The sequence below is a fragment of the Atractosteus spatula genome, chromosome 3, assembly GCF_055471065.1.
Source record: "Atractosteus spatula isolate fAtrSpa1 chromosome 3, fAtrSpa1.hap1, whole genome shotgun sequence".
Lineage (NCBI taxonomy): Eukaryota > Metazoa > Chordata > Actinopteri > Semionotiformes > Lepisosteidae > Atractosteus > Atractosteus spatula.
Genome location: NC_142708.1, coordinates 6,646,080 through 6,671,408, shown reverse-complemented (window position 1 = coordinate 6,671,408; position 25,329 = coordinate 6,646,080). Strand labels below are relative to the sequence as shown.

The 25,329-nt window shown below is 47.1% G+C and overlaps 1 protein-coding gene across 3 annotated transcripts in view; it reads right to left on the bottom strand.

Annotated features, from left to right (window-relative positions):
- rhobtb4 (Rho related BTB domain containing 4) overlaps window positions 1-25,329 on the bottom strand; it is a 72,302-nt gene that overhangs the window by 28,154 nt on the left and 18,819 nt on the right. Inside the window, exon 1 of one of the 3 annotated variants that reach the window (XM_088911551.1) lies at window positions 14,435-14,478. The exons of the other annotated variants lie outside the window; for them this stretch is intronic. Coding sequence (XP_088767677.1) covers window positions 14,435-14,463 — 29 coding nt within the window. The 5' untranslated portion in view covers window positions 14,464-14,478. Of the gene's footprint in view, window positions 1-14,434; window positions 14,479-25,329 lie in introns of those variants that run through there. 3 annotated transcript variants of the gene reach the window in all.

Below are 25,329 nucleotides of genomic sequence, written 5' to 3'. Positions count from 1 at the left end.
AGTTACGGAAGAGGTTTTTTTTCTCCTGTTTGATGCAGCTAACATTGATAGCGTGCTCTCCTCCCCCACGTGAGCGGTGCTAATTTCGTCTGGAGGAATCCGAGTGCAGTTTGTAACCAGAGCACGTGTGTTTGCTGCAGGCGTGGTCGGGCTGCACAGCCGACCCCAGTCCTGAAATACACAGCTCAGGTGACCGCCTGCAGCTCCACAACAGAGTCCTGAAAGGCCATGCGCGATCGAACAGACAATGGAACCTGTCTGCTCCAAACTGGGTGCCTAGCTTGTTCAAGGCACCTTGTTCCATGTTGTTAACCTTGCTCTCAATCAATAATCAAAAGGGGATTTAATAATAACAGCAGTAGCAGTAAGAATAATTGACTATATAGCACCTTTCTTGCTAGAAAAAACTCAAAGCACTATATAAAGAAAAGTTAATCCTAATAAAGATAAAGATGATCTATAAGTGAAAAAAATATAAGGTAAAAAATCATTAAAAATGACAAAAACAAAAGCATAACATAAAATGAGAACTAAATTTAGCTGAAAACTATTTAGAAAAAGTGTGACTAAGCTTTACTGTCAGCAAGGAGGAATGTCTAATAGGTGAGTGTCAGTCTCGTGCACTTTATAACAAAATCAGCTTCTCCTTTCTTTGAGCTTCACTCCTGGGACACAGTGTACTGTCAGCTGATCCCACTGAGTATGCATGCTAGCATGGAGTCATAGCCTTGGATAATTAAGGAGCTTTGCACTCAGTGCCAATAACTGAAATGTAAAATCAAGCCTACAGCACACTGGAAGCTCCTGCAGTGAAGCCAGTACAGGAGTAATGCAAGCCCTTTTGATTCTGTTATAAGGCCAGTAGCTGTAGATATTACAGAATATTAAGACCAGAATAAAAAGAACAACAACAGTAATAAAACAAAATAAAAGCATGAATTAATAATTATATTAATAATAATGTTTCTGCAGCTGATGTGTTTAACTGAAAAAAAAATACAATATGAATAAGGAGAACAGCTCCTTATCGTCATTTGTTGCCAGTTTACTAGTTTTTCACACTGCAGTGAAATATGACTGGGCCTATGATCGGCACTTTATTTACACAGTGCCTTTAAAAGTAATTGTCTCCAAGCCCAGAACAATACATCAAGAACACAATACACACATTTTTGTAGAAAACTACAAAGCAAACAAAGTAGGTACAGAAGATCTAACCACCACCACAGTCTTTCTGGAAAAAAAGTGTGTTCTGGAATGGTGTGCCAGAAGGTGAGGTTCGGGCACAGCAACACGAGGCTCCATCTCCCAGAGAGAGCAGACGAACAGAGGGAACGTGGTACACCAGAATCGGCCAAGTGAAGGTCACATGGAGGGAGGGAACAGATTACATATCGGTTAGATACTGAGGAGGCATGTCATATAGGCCCTTGGACGTAAGCAGAAAGATACTAAAATCAACCCGAGACCTGACAGCAAACCAGCGTAGACTCAACCTAGCTGGATCCCAAAAATACAGTATTGCACTTTGCAGGTAGAGACTTAGTCTTAGAGACCCCTGCAAATAGGCTGCTGGAATAATTAATCCTGGAAAAAATCTGTGTGAATGCATTTTGCAGATACAGAGCCAAGCAGCACTGGAGGCCGCCAGGCAATATATCTTGCATGAAGGTGCTGCACTTTGGAAAAGATGCTAAACCAAAGTCCTGACTGCCTGGTCAATAAAGGTCCCATGGCACTGCTCAAAAGAGATGTGCTCCTAGCCCTGGTGTCGTGGCTAAAAACCACCGTAAATTTATACAATCCAGCCTCTGTAAAGTTCCTTCTCACTTCTTCACCTGACCTGCAATTTAGTCATGCTGCAGGTGTAGACATAGTTGAAAAATTAACATCAAGATTTAGTAGAAAGAGTAACAGTATTTCAGAAGAATCGGTGAAGCCACTTCTAACACGTAGCAGGAAGAATCAGAGATCTGCTGGCGCAGAGCAGCTCCTGTCTGTCACCCAGGGGTGGGGACTGCACTTCAGCAGGGAATGAAGTGGTTCTCCTCCAATGTGTAAAATGATTTGGGATCCTCTGGGATCAGGCTATAAAAATTCAATTATTATTAAACCAACATGACGAGACAAAAGAAAACCTGGATGTTAAAAGGAAAAAGCTATGCAATTGCAAGAAAGTCCACATTTAAATTGGTAGCAAGTATATTGCTTCTTTCTCATTCAGTTTAAGGAGCAAAGACAGTGGAAAATCACATTGAATAACAGGTCCCCTTTGACATTATAATGAAGAAAGAACATCAGCTCAAAGACTTTTAGAAAGCAGGATCCAGGAACAGAGGAGACTGCCTGTCCTGTAACACAATAAGCCCATCATGGGATGACTTGACCCTTTGGAAATCTTCCCCCTCTCGCCCACGGGACGCCCCCTCACCCCCAGACTCCAGCAGCGTGGCAGAGCAGGCAGCCACAGAGGACAGTGACCGCATTGTGGAGCACATGGCCCCTCATGGGAACTGTCCCCATCTGTCAGAATGGAGCCCTTCCAGCTCATCGAGGACAATGACCAGCAGACACGACGCACAGTGTGGACTCCCATTGCTGCCAAGGGATCAGCACATCAGGAGAACCAGCGTGACTTGTAATAATATCATCCTTCACAAAGTCTTCGAAACGAAGGATTTAAACAGATGATGTAAAAAACTCTGATTTTTCCTACTGTCGAAGGATAGGTTAAAGTGCTTGGGCACGGTGTAGTAAGAGCACCGTGCGCAGACGTTCTAGTGGGATGTTGTGCTCAAATCTGTCTTGTCTTTCCATAGGACTGCAGCATGAAACAGAAATGAAATTTAAAACTAAGCAGGAAATGTAAGGAAACCTTCTAATGACTCATGTTTATAAAGCTTTCAGGAATTAATTAAAAACACAATAAAACTGCAAAAGTGAAAAATTGCTTCTGTTAACTTTGCATTTTTTTCCCTGTTACAGCTTCAGAACGCAATAATTTACACAGTGGTTTGTGCAGAAACCGAAAGCCTAAGGGTTGGAAAAGAAGAAAATAATTTTCATATCTAAGCTTCCTAAGTCTTAAAAAAAGTCAAGACTGAAACCCCGAACACTGAAAAAGTAAGAAACGGCACATCATGCAAATTAAGCGTGCTCATGAAACTTTTATTCCTGTGCTGTACAGGTAGCTGCTTGAGCCTTATTGTCCTACTTTACCACTTCAGTCTCAAGATGGCCTAGAAGCCAGCTGCTCGTTCGTCCCACAACAGTCGCTGGGGTTTGTCCTCACAGAAACACAGGTGTACCAGGTATACACAGGTACAAGGGATGTGACTCGTGTCAGCCCCCCCCCGAGCACCACAGCCTTCCCTGAGGATGACCCATACGACGGAGGGGCAGCCCAGGCGCTTGCACAGCTCTGTGGCGAAGTGGCTCGGGCTCTGCATTTGTCACCAGAAGGTTGTGGGATCAAATGCCAAGTGAGGTGCTGCTGTTGTCCCTTTGAGCGTGGAGCTTCTCTCAGACTGCTCCAGTGAAATACCCAGCTGCACAAATAATCCGCTTTGGATAATATCATAAGCGGGGAAAAAAGCACCAATAATACCTGCAATAAGGAGCACAAGCATGACTGCTGAAAGGAATACAAAGAGATCCCATGTCCCAGAAGTCTCGACACCTCCCAGAATCAAGACGTTACTGTGGGCCAATGTCTCGGTCATTTTCACCCTGCTTATAATCTCTCCCTCTGATACCTGGAATCCTTCTCTACACAGACAGAGGCTGCAGGGGTCAAACACAGGTCATCTGGAACAGGGATTCTCAAACACACCTGCTGGCTTTCATTGCAGCCCAGCTTAAGCACCTAACTGAAGCCTGAATTGAATGTGTCAGAACTCTGCAGCTAGACTACTTACATGTACTCACACCAGACACTGGCAGCATATCACTCCCACAGTTAAGTCTCTACCTTGGCTGCCTATAAGGTCACGTATTCAATACAAGATCTTGTTACTGACTTTCAAGGCTCTAAACAATCTGGCTCCATCATACATCTCTGAACTCCCCCATGTTTATACTCCACCCTTTAGGCTCCGTTCAGCGAGGCCGGTGCTCTACTCACTGTCCCTAGGACTAATCTCAGACTGTCGGTGACCGTGCCTTCTCTGTCCCTGCTCTAGGGCTGTGGAATGACCTTCCTCAGACTTCAAGAGAGACACCTTGTTTAACTCTCTTCAAACCTAAACCTAAAACTTACCTTTGTACCAAGGTCTACGTCTGAGTGCCTACAGTCAAGCTGTAAAAACCTGTATGCTCTTGTTTTGTTTTTTCTTCATTTACTTTTATTGGACTTTGTTTTTGTCTTTTTTCTTTATTCATGATGTACAGCATCCATAGATTTCAAGAGGCACTTTATAAATAAAACTTGTTGTTGTTGTTTATTAAAAGAGTTGCTTGATTACAATAACTTTTTCTTCTACTCAGAAGTTTGGGATTTCATTCTACTTCTGAAATGAGGTGGTTTAAAGGTGCCATCCAACAAGTTTAAGAGCTGAAAACAGTCAAATAGTCAATTAAAGTCTCGACTGTGTAACAGAGCCCTGCTGGAACAAAACCCACCAGGTATGTGAGCCTCCAAGGCCAGGACTGGGAGCTACTGATCTGTAATAACATCCTGCCTTCAACTCCTTATGATTCTCAACACCTGTGCATGTCAGAGGAATTAATGGCTGGATTTCAAAGGAAACTCATGGGTGCGTGCTAGTAAAAAGCTTACAGATCAGCCCCTAAATGTCTATCCGCGCTGCCAAGTGCGGTCCCAGATGAGTTTACAGATGATTTTGCATACCGGAATGCATCCTTTTCAAGTGCTGACAGCTGAGGATCCATACCGGCCACAGAGCTGCTACAGCACAAATCTGATTCTAGCGTCCCCCTGCACACAACTGCCTCACTAAAGCACAGGCTGAGGAACATCAATGAGCATACAAATGGTCTAATATTTTACAGAGACTTTGGTTACATATAACTCGCTTCTTCAACCCAACAAGCACAAAGTGAAAACGTTACTTTGGAATCTGACTGGGATCTCTGAGCTTTGAAGGCCGAGTGCAGAAATGCAGTCCGAGACTCCAAACCGAGCAGCAGGGAGAGATTTTAATTAACCCTGAACAAGCAAAGACGTGCCACCTTGGTATATTACAGGCACTCATCTAATAGACAATTTTTACTCTTTTTTTTTTTACACACACTGAGAATTCTGAATTGAGGGAGAGAATACACTAAGGCTTTTGTATTCATTCCTCTTCACCAGCAGTCTGAGCTGTGTTCTTTGTTTATTAAAAGCATGGTGCTCCTCGGAAATGCTCTTTAACCATATCCCTCTGGGACACTGTGCATCTCCATGGGACCCTCATCTGTTTAGTACTGCATACAAGTGTAATACACAGCTGCACCCAAGGCCATACAGGCAATGAAAGAAACCCCTGAAGTCTTGACCTCCCCTCCCAGAGACCTGAGCTGAAAGTCAAAAGATGGCACATCCAGACACTGAGCAAGGAATAAGCTTAAAAGACCGTAATGAGCTTATAAGGGCTTGCTCTGGCTAACGAACAGTCATGGAATGATAATGCCGTGTGAAGCTGCTTAATTGAAAGGAAGGGATATCTCCACCACCACATCCCTGCCCCTCTGGCCTCTCTCTCAGCATGACAGGCGGGTCCGCGGATCTCACTGTAGAACAGGACAGGAAGAAAGCGATGTGGTGCCTGGGGAGGATAGAGGAACTGAAATCCGACAACAAAGAGACCAGACCAGAGCAGTGAGTCAAGGTAGAATGAGCTGAAGAAAAAAAGGTCGCACTGGCAAATTCCCTTAGTGATGCTTTCACGATCACAAACCTGAATGACGCCAGACGTTTGGTATCGAGTTCACCACTCCTCACACTAACATGCCCTCCCCACAACCACACCTGCTTTGCGTGGGACAACACACACAGCACATTCCTTGAGAAGTCATGCAAGTGCACAAAAGCACAATCGTCTTTTCCAAAAGAGCATCATTAATTTCCCCGTTGCAAAAACACCGTAGTAGGCTCCATGCTGAAAAGCAGGAACAAAGAAACTAAACCTGCAGTTTTGGCTGTGGCAGAGGTGGAAGAAGGCTCCACAGCCAAAACTGCAGGTTTAGTTTCTTTGTTCCTGCTTTTCAGCATGGGCCTGACCTCCTCTCGGTCCTCCACAGCCCGCACGCTGCCACAGTTAATTTGAACCTTTAATAACTAAACTGAAAGCATGTGCAGCAGCCCTGTGTATATTATTCAGTAACCCCGCAGAGAAACAAAATAAGAGCCAACAAAGACAAAACACAAAATCTCAGTTTCCTAACACATCTACAGATATTTAACAACTCAGCCTCAGACTCACTTGTCATTCATGTCACTGTGAGCACTGAAAGATCCACAATCTGCTAAAAAACCATGTGCCTGCCAATTGCTTCATTCACTGCTGCACTCCAACTGTGACAGAACACAACAGTGCTTCTGCTCCAGTCAGCCACACTGTGACAAACACAAGCACGCGTGGTATCACAGCCTTCCTACAGCCAGGAAGAAACAAACAGGCAGACACTTCAGAGGCAGCAGACAGCAGCTCTCAGCACCAGGACGCCCAGGAGAGATGCATCCATAAACACGGATGACCTGAGCCCGAGTTTATCACGGTAGCCCACTGGGCGCAGTGTACTCTTAACCCCTGTACACAGTTAACACCCCACAACAGAGCAACTGCTCTTGCACAAGCATGCAGGAGAGGCGACAAACAAGACAAGAGGAGGCCACTCAATTCCTTTAGCTCGGACGCTGCTAGCTGCATGATCCAAATATCTCATTCAGGTCTTTCTTAAAAGAAGATGGGGTATTGTCTTCAACAGCAGCTTGTTCTAGACTTCCACCAGCCTCTGTGTTGGAAAGGACTTAAAAGTGCAGACGAATGGATCTTTCTAGGTGTCTGGACATAAGCCTGTTCATTCCCACTCTTTTTCTCCCCCCAATGTCCGAACCCCTACTCCCCACCTTGACACAGGTCCACAATCACAGGAGAGGTTCAGACCTGGGGTGCCGTGGTCTGGCTCTGCTCACCCCAGTCACCAAGCAGGAGGCCCGCCAACGCCTCCCTGCCTGCAGCTCCCACTGCAAGACCAGGATTTCTCGCCAGCTCCCCTCCTCCCCCTGTCCTCCCCTGGCTCCGCTGTTATGCAACTGACTCGGCAGCAGTGCAGTCCAGCACTCCTCACAACCACCCCCCGCCCAGCGGCCGGGTGTGGCAGCGGCAGTCCCGACGGCTCCCCCCGCTCGGCTGCACATCTGGACCACAGAGCCCCCACACGGCAGCGCGCCCGCACGCTAAAGCCAAGCTGCACAGGCGCATGTGTGTGTGTGCGTGGTGGAGGTCTGGAAAACGCAGGCAGGCCAAAGCTCGTTATGTAACGTTCTCTAGGCTGGCAGGAATCAAGCCTGATGGAACAGTGCTCAAAAAGAAAGAACCGCAGAGTATCTTCCCCTTGTGCTGTCTTGCTTCCTTCCACTTGAGGAAAGTCTGGTCTCAAAATAATTTACAACAGGGCTCCCCTTAGATACCGGTAACAGGCCGGCTGTCGTTAATTACAGAGACCGGAGCAATCAGCTCTTTACAGGATCATTTAACCTTTACAGTTGTATGCAAAAGTTTGGGCATCCCTGGTCAAATTGCATGTTTCACTGAATCTGTAAGTGAAAAGAAGCTAATGCAACCTTTGCAGGGTATAAATTTAAACATGACTTTTTTCTGCACATTTTGACACACAAGTACTATTTACGTGCCGAATTCAACAGACTGGAAAAATTAAAACAGTGAATGCTGCATGTGATAATGGTAATACTAATAAATAATCATGCAGGAAAAAGTGCAGAAATAAGTCATGTTTAAATTTATACCCTGCAAAGGTTGCACTAACGTCTTTTCACGTACAGATTCAGTGAAACATGCACTCTGACCAGGGGGCCCAAACTTTTGCATACAACTGTATATGCTTCTCTAGACACTTCAACCAACCAAACTCCCTCACAATGACAGCTGCCGTGTTACAATACTGCAGAGTGTAATTTGTTTCACTAATTAGGTACTTATTTGTAATCTAGTCAAAAAATTAGCAAGATTTCAGAAGAGTCAGCGAAGCCACTTCTAACTAGTAGTGGGGCTGCTGGCGCAGTATCTGGGTGCTGAACTCCAGTGAGAGATGAAGTGTTTCTCCTCCAATACGCATCTCACGTTGGGGTCCTTTGGGATGAAAAGCACCACATAAATTCTATTTAAAAGTTATATTAAAAAAACCCAGCATCAGGTGGTGGGTCTGCCTGTTAGTTAACCCTGAAGTGGGTCAAACGGCAACACGACGAGGGCAGAGCACAGCTCCCCAGCGCGAGACCGCGGAGACTGATGGACTGACGGTCCACCCAAGGCAACCTGGAGCACAAGCGCAAAAGAAATAGAGGGTCTTTCAGCGCCTTCAGACTTTTTGGTAGTTAGGGGCTAATTGATTTGAGGCTCTCGTCAAGCCATTCCTCGCCAGAAGCCAGGGTACCACCTTCAGCAGCATGGCCATCTGAGAAAGAACATTCCTGCTGTTCTCACGGCTAAAGGCACATCCCTGTAGTTTCTACATGCTCTCTGCTCCAGGTTCATGTTTTGCTGTGGCCTCTGAATGGCCACGGAGTTGACTTTGTAATGTGCTCACATTCTCCATGTTAATATGTATCCTGACATTGTTTTCCTTTTCTTTTTGCTTCCTCACAGTGCCTCGCACATGAAAATGAATAAGCACCTTAGTCTTTTTGGCAAACAGCTTCTTGAAGCTCAGCGTTTCCCATTTTATAGCTATTGTTTAAGTTCCAGCTACCTGCTTGCAACAACCTGCATGTGAAATGCCCACGTGAAAAGCCATCTGCCAGGTGTTTAGCCAGTCCAGAGTTTGGTTTAAGTCTTTCTCAGTTTATTTTGTGGATTCTACAGAGATTGCCAACCCTCCTATTTATGGGACGATCTGTAAACGTGGATGGTTTGCAAATTACACTGGAGTCAAGATCACTGTGCAAGTCCGAGCAGACAGAAGGGCTGCTGGGGGGATCAGAGCTCAGGACTGACTCATCCTTCAGCCCCTCTCCAGACAGAGGAAACCCACAAGCCCTCTTTGAGACAGGGAGATGCCAGCTGCAACAAGCCCTGCACACAGCTAACTACTAACACTCGACCGAAAGTGACTTGCTCATCCCATCCCTTCCAACTGCTTGCTCAAAACCCTGCAATCATAAACTGATTTCATAGTTTTGAAGTTTCTTTGGAGCAAGAAACTTGCTGCTATTTCTGTCTCCTTTAGTGCAATATAACACAGGACAAATACTGTACAAGCTGGACTGGACTGTAGCTAACATCTCGTGAAAATAAGAAAGACGACAAACAGGAGGGGCCATCTATCTAGTCTGTTAGTGTGTAGCTACAGTAACAGGCCCGGGGATCTCATTAAGTGAAAGAAGCCGGAGTATCAGCTGCAACACTGCGGCAGGGTGGGCTGTTCCAGAATCCAACCACGATTTGGTGAAAGAAGAGCCTCCTGCTCTCTGTTTTAAATGCTCTTCCACACCGTTTCCAATCGCGCCAACTGGTTCGTGTTCCACTCTTCATTCTGGAGAAATCTGCCAAGTTGACATTTTCCACACTTTGGAAAATTCTGAAAACCAGGATCAGGCCCTCTTGTAGTCTCTTCTGTTCCAGACTGCTAAAGTCTCAGTCTCTTCGGCTTGTCGGTTTGGGACATTCCCCTCACACCTGGAATGTAGCCAAGATGCTCTTCTCTGGACAGACTCAAGAACAGAAATATCTTTTCTATAAAACGGTGAAAAAGATGTATGCATTATTCTAAATAAGGCCTTACTTATACATTATATATTTTTTACAAAACAGCCCTTGATTAAAAATTCCTGTTTTTAACAATATATCCAAACATTCTGCTGGCCTTTTTAATGGCTTCCCCATATTGTCTTGCAGATGTAAATGATATGTCAACATAAACGCCTAACTGTTTTTTTTTTTATGAGCAGCCTCTTCTGTTTCAGTGCTTCCCATCTTGTACGTACAGTTTACGTTTTACTACCTGCATGTAATACCCTGCACTCATCTACATTAAACATATAAGTCACCTGTTGGCCTTGTCTGGAATTTTACCCGAATCTTTCTGAATTTCATTTGCTGCTTCTACAGTGTTTGCTAATCCTTTTAATTTGAAGGAAACTGCAAACTGGGCTAGTTTACTTACTATTCTGGAATCATTGATATAAACTCCAGAAAGGCAGTGATCCTAGTACTGATCCCTGTGGTACAAATGACAAATGAATCTTTTCTGGGGGAACTTTATCAAGGGCCTTCTGAAAATCTAACTACACAAAGTCATATGGCCTATGGGTATCCATTACTGTTGTTGCTTGTTCAAAGAAATTCAACAAATTAGCTGGGCAAGACCTGCCTTTTCTAAATCTATGCTGCCTATTCCTTAGGACAGTATTTCCTTATATGTGATCCTCTATTGTGGTTCTTATCATCGTTTCCATTATCTTACATCTAATAGAAGTCAGACTTATGGCCTAGGTTTACTTCGTTCAGTTTTCTCACCCTTTTTCTGCGCTAGCAATTCTCCAGTCCCTGGGTACGACTCCTGGCTTAAGGGACTGTTGGAAAGATTTGCGTCAATGGCTCCTGAACAACATCTTTCATTTCCTTCAGTAGAACTGGCAAGATACAATTCATTATGTTATTCATTCACAGTAGTCGGGCGGGTGCTGAAGACAGGCCGGACAGTTTAATATGAGCCGGAGAGGGCTTACTTTGGTGAAGCGAACACTTCAGCAGAAAAACTCTGGTCCTCAGGCTGCAGGCCAGCCCACAGGGCAATCCGTTAAAGGATAAGGGAGCAATAATCCTTAAGGATTGGCTCAATCACATCTCACACATTCCCTGGGTGCACACAAGCGCTTTCTGGACTGTGATAAAAGGTGTCTGAGATCTGAGCTCCTGCAACAACAACGGATGCATGCCAATACATACAGCTGGGACTCGCTTAACACCTCATCATAAAGCCCCCCTGCTCACCCTGTCCCCCTCCCCAGGATCTCCCGCCGCGGCCCTACAGTGCTCCAAGCCTGTAGGGTTTGAAGGTCACCACTAAGCCACCAGTCCCAAAAGACTTGGAACATTTTCACTGTAATCTACTAAGCAGGTGATTAAGTAGTTAAATTAAGGAGTTTAGAGATCATTAAGCCATTGCTCACCCCACAATGTCCACAGCTATCTTGATCAGGCTGCTTTTTTAACTCCCCTACAACTGGCAGGCACGGCCAGTCTTTAGGAAGGGGTAATTTATAAGATGAAGTCGACTGGGGCTCTTCAAGTCCAGGTGTGGAGACCCCTTAACAAGAACACAAGAGCACTTACAAACGAGGGGAGGCCAATTCCAGCCAGCTGCAGTGTACACAAACATTGTATTGCGAATGACAGCAAAGTATAAACAGATATGACTGATTCTTGCGCACGAGATGTCTGCACAGTTTCAACTACAAGCCAGATGTTAACTCGTTGATGGCGCTGGACGTAAACCGAGGATTTTCACAGTTTAGAAAATCTTTCAATTTCTTCTACCGTATTTAAGGGAACTTGACTGGACTGCACCAACGCCTTGAAATAAGAACGCAAGAAAAGGTGATGCAAGAGACAAGCCCACTCCACTCATTCGGTGGTCGATACCCAGCGGACCCCCAGGTCTCAGGAGGCACTCTTGTGAAAAAAGCATGGCTGGGCAGTTTGTTCCACAGCCCCACGAGACACCAGCAACACCAAACTCCAATTACGAACACACAGCACCAACGCCTACACTGCTACGTGCAGATCAAATGATTCATTTTCATTATTGTGGTTTTCTCCTCAGAACAGCAAAGGCTGCCGACCCGAAGCAGGCGTTCAGACATGTCCTCGGTAATGCTGGCTGTGCCTGTTCCTGGCTTTGATCCTTGGCTAAATGCTGTAAATGCTCTGAGCGCAGCAAAGGAGTAGGTATTGAAAAGGGAGACTGGAGCGCAGGGCTAAGTGGGAGGACTTCAGTGAGCCTGCCTGGGTATGTGGTTTTTATCGCTTTCGATTAAAACAATCGGCTCCGTTTTCGTCCGATAGCTAAATCAATCGTACTGTGGTTCTGTGGGGTACGGTACGTACAGTTTACACAAGCTTTGGGTGTTTTTCTCCTGTTTCAGTAACGAACTGCATCAAGGGGCTTTCTGAAATTGAGAGACATCAGATCCAGGACCGCACACCTTTCTCAAGCCAATGAATGCAACAGATCTAATGCTACAGTACACTACAAAAAAAAGGAAGGGACCTCATCATACAGTCGCCTATTTCAGAGTTTCACAAAGAATATAACATGTTAAACCTGCCAATTTGCTTATTCACACCTTTTCTCCCTGATAAAAACCAGTTCACCCTCACAGGAGCACACACAAAGAGCTGATTCACTTACCCGCGTAAAGAACTGGACTTGCTTCTTGCATCAACAGGCTACTAGGGACCAAATAGGCCAGGCGAGCAGAACAGCATCTTTCCACTTCTGATCTTTTAGGTCCCTCGGCCACCCATCTGCTAAACCCAGTTTTCTTTTATACTATTCTTATTTATACAGTGTCCCATCATTTCAAGGTGCTCCAGAATAAAACAAGACAATGGCACAATAATATGCACAGTGACACTGAAGTGAGCACAGCAAAGCAAACAGAAACACGCCAATGTATAATTGGGGATCTTCAGCCAATGATTTGAAAGTGCTGACTGACCTGCGAGATATTTCCACTGCGACAGAACTGAAAGCATGTTCCCCAGGGCTGGCAGCCTCGTTTTGGGAAATGAGAGGACAGAGTCCAAAGGGCACAGGCAGTGTGTAGGTGTGTAGGACGCTGACAGTTCACTGATGCTGTCAGGAGACAGGCAGCCCGATTTTGAATTTAACAGTGAACTCCGCAGGGAGCTAGCACGGGGAGGTGAACACAGGGGGTACACGTTCTCTCATTTAAGTTCTCTTGAAACAGCAGACAGTCCAGAAAACATCTGGCAGCAGCTGCAATATACTGTAGACTCTGCTTCTTGGTTAAGTAAACCTGATCTTTTTGCTACATGACAGCAGTAAGTGTCCAAGTGTCGAGTCTCATTAGTAAGAGATAACTGTGGTTGGTTATCTGATGGGTACAACGTGGATGTACAGTACCATGCTTTCTAACACATTTCTCAGCTTTGTAGCTTTATTAGTTTATCTCCACCCTTATCGGTTCTTTCCTGGTCTCTTATGCAACACCAGTCCATGTCTCCACCAAGTACACTGTGGTGGTATTCACCCATGTGCCTGGCGTAAAGCTTCAGCTGTTTTATGACAGTAAATCACTAAAACAGTCATGCCTTGCCCGTTTTATTGATGTACTGCTTATGTAACTATGGATGTTTGCCCGTTATGCCTTCTGGCACGTAGGGGCAGCAAACATCCTGTTGCTGTTTCTGTAACAGTAGTTTTTTTTTTTACACGACAGAGTTGTTAGCCTTGTGCACAACCTCCAACATGGAGGACCTGGCGCCCGACGTGGGACACGAACCCACTACCCCGGGAATGAATGCAGAACAGTATTCACTCTTGCCTTGGTCTGTGGAGGTTCAGGTTTGAGCTGATCAAACTGTGCCAAGAGAAGGTAAACGATATTTTTTTTTTTCTAAACAAAGTGCACAGAAGAAAAAAAATGAACTTGATAAAAACCCAAAGAGCTACGCCCCTGCGCTGTATTGAGCGCTAATACGTGTCTCAACAGACAAGGATGTAGCAGTCCCAGGAGCGCGCAGAGACGTGGCGACGCTACAGGAATTCCCTCCCGTCTCGTAACTTCACACTTCACTCTACGGATGCAGAAGACTTTTTCCTGCCCCTCTTTTTTTTAAAAAAAAAAAACCCAACAAATATGCACCTTTAGAGTTCAAACTTCCTTTTTTTTTACCAGCTCTGCAGAAAACAAACGCACGCCCCAATATTTCTGACGTTGGGGGTGGAGGGGGTCTCTCCACTTCATGCACCCAACGCCCACCGCAACGGAACGACCACCCAAGCTCCTGCCTTTCAGCCAAGACGGACACGCGAGCTGCACGCACAAGCAACGGGTGTTGCACAGGGCTGGCGTCTTGAACTTCTCCCTCCCAACGACATCTTCATGCTCTGCCAAGGTGCGACGGAGAGGCGAGCGGTCCGACTGACAGGACGCGCTCCCGGACACGTGACGCCCCTCCTCCTCCTCCTCACTCCCCCGAGCCCCGGGATTCCCTCCTACCTTCCGCTCGCTCCTGCACCGACCCGCATGCCGCTCCCCTCCTGCTGGACCCACGGCCCCTGGGGATGAGTGGAGTGGGGGGGGGGGGGGTCGCAAAACTTGTTCCCCTCAACCGCTGCCCAGCCGCCCGGCGCTCCGCCTCAGCGGCAGCATCTCCTGCAGCAGCAGCAGCGCCAGCGCCAGCCCGACAGCCGTGGCCAAGCACCCCCCGACAGTCGACTTCCCGGGATCGCAGCTGCACTCTTCCGCTTGTCTTGTGCGCTTTCAGTCGCTATGTGCAGCAAGCACGGGTAGTGGAAGGGGGGGGCGGGGGGGTCTCTACTCCTGGCTCGGTGCTCGCTTCAGCCCTCGGCCGCTGCGCTTGTTGTCCCAGCTGATTCCCCAGCGCCACAAAAACACAACGCTTCCCCCCCCGCTGCCTGGATACGTCATCGCCCAGCACCAGCCAATCCGCGGGGAGCAACGGCCCGGGCAGCCAATGGCTGGCCGTCGCTCTCTTCTTAGCCCGTCCCCCTAAAGAGCTCATTCCTCCCATTTAACCCCCAGGATTCCGTTAGACGCCCGCGCGTGTGCGGTCGGTTGCGACGCGACTGAAAAGGCAATTTTCATCCCCGGGGGGACTGACTACTGTCTATTAAGCGCAGACCACCAGACAACTGGCAATTAAAAGACATTATATCACAGACGTAACATACTGCGGAATTCAGAACTACCTTCAATTGATATTAGGCGAGAAGGAGCCAAATTCTACGTTTCTTCACCGTTGAAACACACGACGTGCATCACTTTCAATGCACCGCGTCTGTACAGCGCCTAGCTGACCTCTTTCCTTTCCCCCTCAGTCTTTTCCTCCTTTTAATAAAGTTTTTTTTTTTGTATAACTGCAACATGTCCTTTAAAGTCGCAGCCGATTTCTGGAGTGACTTACTGTTGCCGGGTGGGCGATGTACTTGTCCGTTATAACAACTCATCTTTCATATTGCTTATCCTCATCAGCCGGCAGCTGTGTGTCTTCTCCTGCCGGCTGTGCCAGTTCCAGATCGGTTCTCTGCTCATTCAAATTATATTCTGTACACAGTACCACACCTTGAGAAGCGAGTGGCGCCTATTATTTCACTCAGTGCTTATGCAAAAACACAAATCGCCCGCCGAAACATTAGCCATTGTGTTTTACGCGAACACGTCTTGCTGACAGACCTGCATTTTGTAAAAGAAAAATCTAACTTACAGCTATGGGGATTTCTAGAGAGGAAGAAATGATTGGAATGACCAGGAGTCATTAATGAGATATGGCTGGTTAAATTATTAGTAGAGTACCTCATTTGGGCTGTGCGTGTGTGTCCGTTACCTTGAACACAGCAATCCGATTGTGATTTGAAGTAGATATTGTTGAATTCTAAGCATCGTTTCTCCTCTCCCAAACTAAGTTGCTTTGGTAAAAGCCATAGCTGCCCCAATAGTAGTAAACACTAGCCAGTCTTTGAGTTTGGTTCATGCTCGTAACATACATACTGTGACTCCTAGTTGATCAGTATATTGTATCACTGCAGCACAGTGCTGTAAAACAATAAAATATAAACATTTGAAAGGTTCGACACAGCTATGACTAGGGGACTCAGTTCAGAGTGAATACATGCCAATAAACACCATTTGTAAGTTTAATTCGCTCACACTCATGGTTGATGACAAACACAAGGAGAAAAACAGGGCTAATCCTCAAAGCCAGCATTACATGACAAACAGCAAACAGCTTTAAGGTTAATGACATTCTTGTCAGTACAACTGCAGAGAATGGAAAGAGGGTAATGTCACAACCCACATCACATGCTAAAAATAACACACAAACCAAGCAATAAAACACCCAATCGTGTGAGTAAACTAGATTTCTTACACTGGTCAAAGTACCGCAGGAGCCAAAATCGGCCACTCTGAACATCCCAGCAGGACATACCTGGACTGGTCAGTCCCCTCTGTGGTGACCTCTAAGGTGGAACAGCAGATCTTTGTGGAAGGAGTTTCAGGTGTGTCACAAAATCTCCTGCCTGGAGAACTTGTTTTCAGTTTCTTACCTTGATAGGGATAAACCACTGCTTTAAAGTGTCATCAGAGCAATCTGTACGCAAGCAATTATCATATTAATATTAAGCATCACGTTGAATGTAGTCCTGTACACCAGGGGCATGGATCCACCTGTAAGGCATTGCTCTCACTGGAAAAGCACCACCAACTGCTGAGCAAGAGATAGACCTGGTGGAGTTTGGATGAACTCCGGAACGGAATATATTTAAATTATTTCTATCACTTCTAACCCTAAACTGTGTGCTCTGAGTTCCCGGGTTCTGTACTTTTTTTATTTTTCCCTGCCGGCTACGTGTCGCAGCAGAACTTACAAACAGTCTTGGAGAAGAGTACAGGTGTTGCACAAAGCCGAACCTGTCACTGGCATGTCAAGATGTGTTCTTAAATGTGTTTCTTACTCTCGGATCCTCAGTGTGGCTCTCTGCGATGGCCCGGGGGTTCGGCACTGCCTGCAGGACACTGACCTCACTGCACTGTGCTGCCCTGCTCCGTACAGACTGAGTGCAGGACACTGACCTCACTGCACTGTGCTGCCCTGCTCCCTACAGACTGAGTGCAGGACACTGACCTCACTGCACTGTGCTGCCCTGCTCCCTACAGACTGAGTGCAGGACACTGACCTCACTGCACTGTGCTGCCCTGCTCCCTACAGACTGAACACAGGACACTGACCTCACTGCACTGTGCTGCCCTGCTCCCTACAGACTGAGTGCAGGACACTGACCTCACTGCACTGTGCTGCCCTGCTCCCTACAGACTGAGTGCAGGACACTGACTTCACAGAACTGTGCTGCCCTGCTCCCTACAGACTGAACACAGGACACTGACCTCACTGCACTGTGCTGCCCTGCTCCCTACAGACTGAGTGCAGGACACTGACCTCACTGCGCTGTGCTGCCCTGTTCTGTTTGAAAACGAGTCTACAGTATATAAGACAAATAATAATGGTGATAAGGAAAAGTTTAACGAGCACAAATACTATGGAAGGATTGCATTCGACAGCTCACCTGAAATCTCTTTAGCCTTGATTCCTCATGCCAAATTTAAAAATGCAATCGTTTAGTCACTGCCTCTAGTGAATATGCAGAGTATCACTGCCCCCCTTTCTTCCCTAGTTGCCTAGTTAGCCGAGAAAGACTGCTGATTCTCTCTATTTAGTCTGCTTATTTACTTTCTCTTGGTTACCACCTTGGCCTGTTTACAAAGGCATTATGGGTGTCATATAGTACATCTGCAATGTAGTGAAACCTTCCCGCATCACACTGTGCTATGAAGCTATTTCTAAACTACTGCAACCTTAAAAAAGAAAATAATAAGCTTCTTTGGACATTTTGCAGACTGGACGACTATTAAAGACGTAGGCAGGCAGCCAGTTATTCCTCCGAGAGTGAAACAGCATTACTTCATGGCTTGGAGGAAAACCGGCTGTGTTTTTCCCACAATTCATCAATGCGGTGCCACCACTCTTCCCTCCCGCTATGCCCCCTTGGCCAGGACAGGAATGCCAATGCCATGTCGGGTCCTGAGAACCCCACGACCCCTGACCCCTGGCTCTGCTGCATTGCAGCCAGGCTGAATGGCGCTTTCTGGGGGCTCCGGGGTGGCCCCAGGGGGCGGTGGGGGGAGCAGCGTGGCTCTGGAGGGGTTCCAGGGGTGAGCTCAGAGAGACTGGCAGCATTCAGCGCTGTGGCTGAAACAGCAGCCTGGGCCATCTGGAGGAAGGGGCTGGGGGAGAATATGTCTGGCACAACTCGCCTCTTTTCCTTTCATTTTGCGCGGTGCTGGGCTCCCTTAAGAGTCTGTCCTTCACTTTAGCGCCCAGCAGAGCTGCCTGAGACTCAGCTGAGACTCACGCTACCCCTGTGATGCCCACTCGGACTGAACACACTCCCAGAGGCCCTCAGCTTTTTGGCTCTCACCGCGGGGAATGCGAGCGCATCGTACTGAGATCAGACAGAACACCCAGTCACGAGGTACTGGATATTTCATTAAACAAAAGCTGCGCTTATTTCACAGCAAAATACAATCTTTTTGTTTCTGTACAAGTAAGAGAAATTCCATGTGTTTGTTTTTTTTCAGGATTTTTCTGCCTAACCACACAACAACATTTGGGCAGAAAGGAAGGCCGCCTCATGCCCAAGGACTGAACGAGCCGCTGGGCAGCACAGCAAACAGAACAGACAGAAAGAGAGAAGCATCCCAATGAAAGGTTTATTTCGCATGCTAAAAAAATCATTAATAATAATAGTATAGTGCTTTTCTGGACACTCCACTCAAAACGTCACTCCTCAGTGCAGAGGAGAACTGAGTGATGAAGTCACTTCAGACATGGGGATTATTAGGGGACCATGATTGGTGAAGGCCAAGGAAAAAATTGTCTAAGACACCAGAATAACACCCCTACTCTTTTCGAGAAACACCCTGGGATTATTGACCACGGAGAGTCAGGACCTCGGTTTTAAATCTCATCCAAAGAATGGCGCCTTTTTACACTATAGTGTTCCTCACTATACTGGGGCATTAGGACCCAGACAGACAGCAGGGTGAGCACCCCCTACTGGCACCACTAACACCTCTTCCAACAGCAGTCTTCCAACAGCAGTTTTTCCCAGGAGATCTCCCCTCCAGGTACTGACCAGGCTTACACCTGCGCGCAATTATCCATTTATACACGGGTATAGTATTTACCTTTCAAAGCCTAGACAAACAAGAAGACAGGATTTAGTTTAAAACTCTTATTTGAAAACTATCACCAGCACTGCTTCCACCGACACTACCAATTTAGGGTATTGGAAAACAGAATTAACCGGTCAAGAGTGTATAAGAGTGCCACCTACTGGTCAGTCTGTGCCAGTTCACACGCTGTCTGCCTGCTGCCTTCCAAGTTCAACAATGTCACACAACCATGTGTCAATGTCATCAGCAGGAGCCCTTCACGCCAGTCCCGTACATTTTATAGGTTTGTTAAAAACATCTATGAGATTTCAGACATCGATCATTTGGAAATATCGAAGAACTCCGTACATTCATTCAGCGAGAAGGGATATCCATGGTTGCTAAATGCCCAGCTTTGCCTCCAGCAGCCTCTCCTCTGAATTACAATATGTCAAGCGCTGTCTAATTTGTCACAGATGCACATAGAAGAAATATCTGTTAAAGAGAGCAGCATTTGTTTCACACCTGCTGTTATGATTACCACTGTGTCCAACGAAGCAGCCTTTGTTGATATTATTATCATCCTTATTTATTTGACAACACTGAAACCTAAGAGCTGATCAAAACACACTGCACACCGTATGAAGAAGAAGACGCACTGTAAATCTGACATTGTCCCAAAACAAAATACATGGTGGCACGGTACAACAGGGCACACCTGTCTGCTCCCGAACAGCGGCCCCAACATAGAAAGACTGGTTCTGCACTGGTCAAGACACTGGTCAAGACACTGGTCCTTCAGCGCTGGTCAAGACACTGGTCCTGCAGCACTGGTCAAGACACTGGTCCTAAAGCACTGGTCAAGACACTGGTCCTTCAGCGCTGGTCAAGACACTGGTCCTGCAGCACTGGTCAATACACTGGTCCTAAAGCACTGGTCAAGACACTGGTCAAGACACTGGTCCTGCAGCACAGGTCCTGCAGCACAGGTCAATACACTGGTCCTAAAGCACTGGTCAAGACACTGTTCAAGACACTGGTCCTTCAGCGCTGGTCAAGACACTGGTCCTGCAGCACAGGTCAATACACTGGTCCTAAAGCACTGGTCAAGACACTGTTCAAGACACTGGTCAAGACACTGGTCCTGCAGCACAGGTCAAGACACTGGTCAAGACACTGGTCCTGCAGCACTGGTCAATACACTGGTCCTAAAGCACTGGTCAAGACACTGGTCAAGACACTGGTCCTGCAGCACAGGTCCTGCAGCACAGGTCAATACACTGGTCCTGCAGCACAGGTCAAGACACTGGTCAAGACACTGGTCAAGACACTGGTTCTGCAGCACTGGTCAAGACACTGGTCAAGAAACTGGTCCTGCAGCACTGGTCAAGACACTGGTCCTGCAGCACTGGTCAAGACACTGGTCAAGAAACTGGTCCTGCAGCACTGGTCAAGACACTGGTCCTGCAGCACACGTCAAGACACTGGTCAAGACACTGGTCCTGCAGCACTGGTCAAGACACTGGTCAAGAAACTGGTCCTGCAGCACTGGTCAAGACACTGGTCCTGCAGCACACGTCAAGACACTGGTCAATACACTGGTCCTGCAGCACAGGTCAAGACACTGGTCAAGACACTGGTCCTGCAGCACTGGTCAAGACACTGGTCAAGACACTGGTCCTGCAGCACTGGTCAAGACACGGGACCTGCAGCACTGATCAAGACACTGGTCCTGTTCTACTGGTGAAGGCACTAGTCTTGCAGCTCTGGTCCTGCAGCAGCAGGGTCTCTGTGATTACCCTGGTGTGTCTCCTGCTGTCCACAAAGAGTGCTCAGGCATGCAGTCTGGAGTTTGCAGCAGCATCAGCGATCAAAAAGCACAGGGAGGTCAGCCTGAAAATAGGCTTATAGCTGTTAAATTGAGCAGAGGAGCCGGCGCAGAGCCCAGCAGGGGGATCTCTGGCCTGGACTCACAGCGCAGTCCCTGCCCTGAGGGTGAGCAGGCAAGACAAAGAAGACAGTCCAGCACTCACAGGCGCATGTTCCAGGGGCTATGTGCTGTGGTGTTGCTCCAGTAAAAACACTGTCTCCATTCTGGGGACCAGAACCTCTTCACCCCTGAGAGAAGTTGGTCATGGTGGAGTGAATCTCAAGTGGTGGAGTGCATGTGTTTTCATTACTCTTTGCTGTACAAGTCAGACAGCCGTAGGTGTGAAAGCCTTTTGTTCCCTCTCTAGAGTACAATTTCTAAAAACAGACAGTTAATCTCCCTGAACCACAGACCTGTGGTCTCAAGCGAAGATTGCCTTTCAATGGGGCTTTTACAGCATTCCCATTTCCAAAGAGCATGTTCCGTCACGCCTGCGTAATTGGAAAGTCATGGATCACCACATGTTTTTTTCACACTGCGCCTCATTTTATTCCCAGACTCCAATGTTTTTTTTTTCTCCTGTCCTTAACACAGCCCACCTGGCATTGTGAAACCTGGCTGGATGTCCGTATTGCTCACAGAGCAGGAGGGTTTGTGGGAAACTGCTAACCTGACATTACAACACCGCACGTCAGACACGCGCTCTTGGGGTCTGTTTGCACACGCTCAGCAGCAGCCAGGGATCACAGCCTCTGAGCAGGCTGGCTCACAGCTGCCTTAATAAAGCAATGTGTGCACACTGGGATTTCCACCAGAAACCTGTTTCTGTGCTGGGTGTGCACATGCAGAACGCCCAGGCCAGCTGAAGGACTCTTGAGAAGTACAACAAATGAGAGACTGAAGTCTTTTAATCTGACTATCTTCCTACTCTCCACCTCGCAACCTTTGTTCCTCTGCCCCTGGTCTCCTGTCTGTCCCCCAAGCCTGTCTACACTCTGTGGGTGAGCAGCTCTTCTCCTGCTGCGCCCCCAAAGCTCTGGAGCTCTGTCCCCAAGGATATCAGAGTCACCTTCCCTGAGCGCCTTCAAATTCACACTCAAAACCTCCTTCTTCAGAAAGGCTTTGACTGCATCGGTTCAGTATCTGCCTCTGCGTTCGAAACCCTTGTTCTTAATTGTTCTAGATGTGTCATCTCCTCTGCTTGTTAATCTTTCTTTTTTCTTACAGTGAAGAGCTTTGAGAAGCCACTTTTAAATGTGCTATACAAAATAAAGTTTATCATTATTATTATTATTATTATTATTATTATTATTATTTTTTAGACATCAAGGAAGAGCAGCATGAGGGTGGAAGTGCAGGCAGGAAGAAGCAGTCCCCTGAGGGCATCAGTGGATAGTCCATGGGTAATTAATGCACGAACAGGAAACACAGGAGAAAGGCTTATTCCATATTCTCTGCCCATACTCCTAAATAGAAACTGAAGGGCTGGTGCTAATTATTATTAATTCCAGGTTAGCCAGCGGAGCACCAGATCTCATTTACAGTGACAGCCTGGAGACCCGTTGAAACGTTATGTAACGAATACGCCCCAGCGTATAACAGGGATCTCAGCCGCCCGGGCTGAGGGAGGTCTCCTTTAGCTCAGCCGGCAAGTTCCCTGTTGCATGATGCCGGAGACCCGGGATCGCACCCAGGCAGTGAGGGACGAACGGGCAGGGGCAGAAACCCCAAGAACACTTACAAAAGAATATAACAGCAGAAAGAGCCATCCAAACCCACAAGCCTGCAGTCTGGAGCCCCAGTGCCTTACCCACTACTCTGGCCTACTGCTGCAAGGAGGGCAATCAAGATTACATTCCAGCAACACACGGCACACGACTTGTTACCCGTACCTTTGTATCTGTGCGATACGACATCAGTGCGGAACGCTAAGCAGTTTTGTCAAGGGGTGGGGGGGTGTGTGTGATGTCTGCAGTGACATGTGTGTGAAAGAGCACACGGGGATGATAGGAACTCAGAGGAAGTGTAGGAAAGGGCAGTGGAGAGAGAGAGAGAGAGAGACAAAGGGGTAGTGCCCTGGAGTGCGATCTCCCTGCCTCCCCGAAGCTAATCACAGCTGCCACAGTCACAGGACCTTGGACAGGCCACCCTGGGGAGTCCAAGGCTGTGTCAATAGAGACACTCACAGTATATCAGTATCTCAGCATGCTCAGTGTGCTCAGTACGTCTGCGCTCTCAGTGCGTCAGGATTCTCGGTATGCTGGCATTCCGCCGCCACTGCTGTGCCTGTCCTCCCTGGGCCTGTCTTTCCAGCGGCTCAAAGCAAGCACGTAGCCTCACTCCCTGCACATCAAAAAAAGACACAGCAGACCACAAAACAATCGTGTGCAGAGGCGCACATCAGAGGTAAAGTGCAGGTTTGATCTGCTGAAAGCCCGGCACCTGCTATTTTCTACTTGCAGAAACCAAAATATTCTGTCCGGCATCCTTAGGATTACTTATGTGATCGTTTAATTCACGTATCCTGGGGCACACTCCTACCCTGCCGTGCCACACAAAATTGAATCGAGTTGCACTCAGCAGCCAGCTCGGAAAATGGAAACTAGTGTTTAAAAAAAAATGGGTTCTAGCTACAATGCTGATGCAGGCCTCCTGCTCTCATGTAGGTTTGGCAGTAGCAGCCATTCAGTCCTCTCAGCATAGCAGGATTCTCAGTGTTGTCTGAGTTGCGTAAGCATGTTGGCTGTTTCAAAATCTTCAGCACCACAGCAGGATTACCATCTTCTAAACCGATCGGGTTGGACCTGGGAAACTCAGCCAGGATTGCTCCAGTCAGCTCTTTCTGGGGAACTCATCACAGGCTGGGCCAGATGATGGTACTCTTTCTTCCGGACCAGAATTTCCATGACACAGCTCATAAGAGCCGGGGTGAGAAGGTTGGCTGGATTTCACTCTGGGCTTGCACTGTCTGGCCTGCCCGTATTTCCCCCTTCATTGAAGTTGGTTAATGAATTGCCCTCTTCTCCACCAGATCCGCTGTGGAGGTTGTGCTGGCGCATAATTTCTTCCCTGTGTCACCCGGGTGGGGGGTGCACTTCACTGGGGGATGAAGTGGGTCTCCTCCTATATGTGGGATCTTTGGGGATGAAAAGAGCCACATCAATGTAGAAGTTTTTTTTTTCTCGGAATTCGATTCTAACTACACAATTCTTAATCAAGTCTTGTGCCATTGGCTCAAAATTCACACGATCTCATGTGCTATCGTTCTAGTCAACCTGCTGTCATCCACCTTCCTGACACACAGGCTTGAGTGCATAATGTTTCCGGCTTGAATCTCCCCACTATGCGTGGACCCCAGATTAACTTGTCCTGCTCACTTTCTGTCAGACAGCCTTAGATTTTTCAAAACATGTTTTTTACACCTTTTAAACCTGGGAGTTTTCTTATAGCACCTATCTGATGATCTGAGGGCTGAAACTCTGATGTTGTGAGCAGCACACCTGCAGTTTTGCAGTGTTCATATTGGTCCTGCTGCATGCTGCTCTCTAGGCCCAGTGTGGCCAGTCAGAAGTGTAGCAGCCCTGCTCTGACTGCAGGTACGGGCCCTGACTCGGAATACAGGATTGAAGAGGATGATCAGGATGGTGCAGGGGCCTGCAGGCAGCTGCATTCAGTCAGCCTGTGTGACAGGAAACAGGCAGGCTGATTGTACTGCCTTCATCACAAGATTCCCCTTGTTCGCCAGCACAGACTCTCACCCATTCTTTCAGGAAATGTTCACATTTCTACTGCCCATTTACAGTCAGTAACTCCCCTTTCTCCTTCCACGGAAAGGAAAGTGAAAATAGAGGCACAGTTCATTAACACAGTTTGGTTTGCGCCAGCTCTGGGCATCGGTTTCTCCTGGTATGAGACTGCGGAGTGCTAATACTCATATTGACATTGAGATTCAGCCCACTTATAATTTGAGGTCCACGAGTCTATCTGTGTAGGACACCTCTACTTTAAAGCCAGGAATTAACCTTTGACCAGAAATAAGATTAACAAACCCTGTAGAAGCTCCAAAAGAAATTCAGAAAGACTCTTCAGGACTGGGCAGACACCTGGCAGATGATATCGGTGCAGAGTTTTGGATGCAGGTAGTAAAAGCATAAACTATAAATACAAAATGGGAAATGCTGATATAGAGGAGGCTACATACAAAAAAGACTTAGGTGTTTATGTTGACACATCGTTTTCATCTCCAAGACATTCGGAACAAGCAACACAAAAGGTGAACAGAATGTTAGGC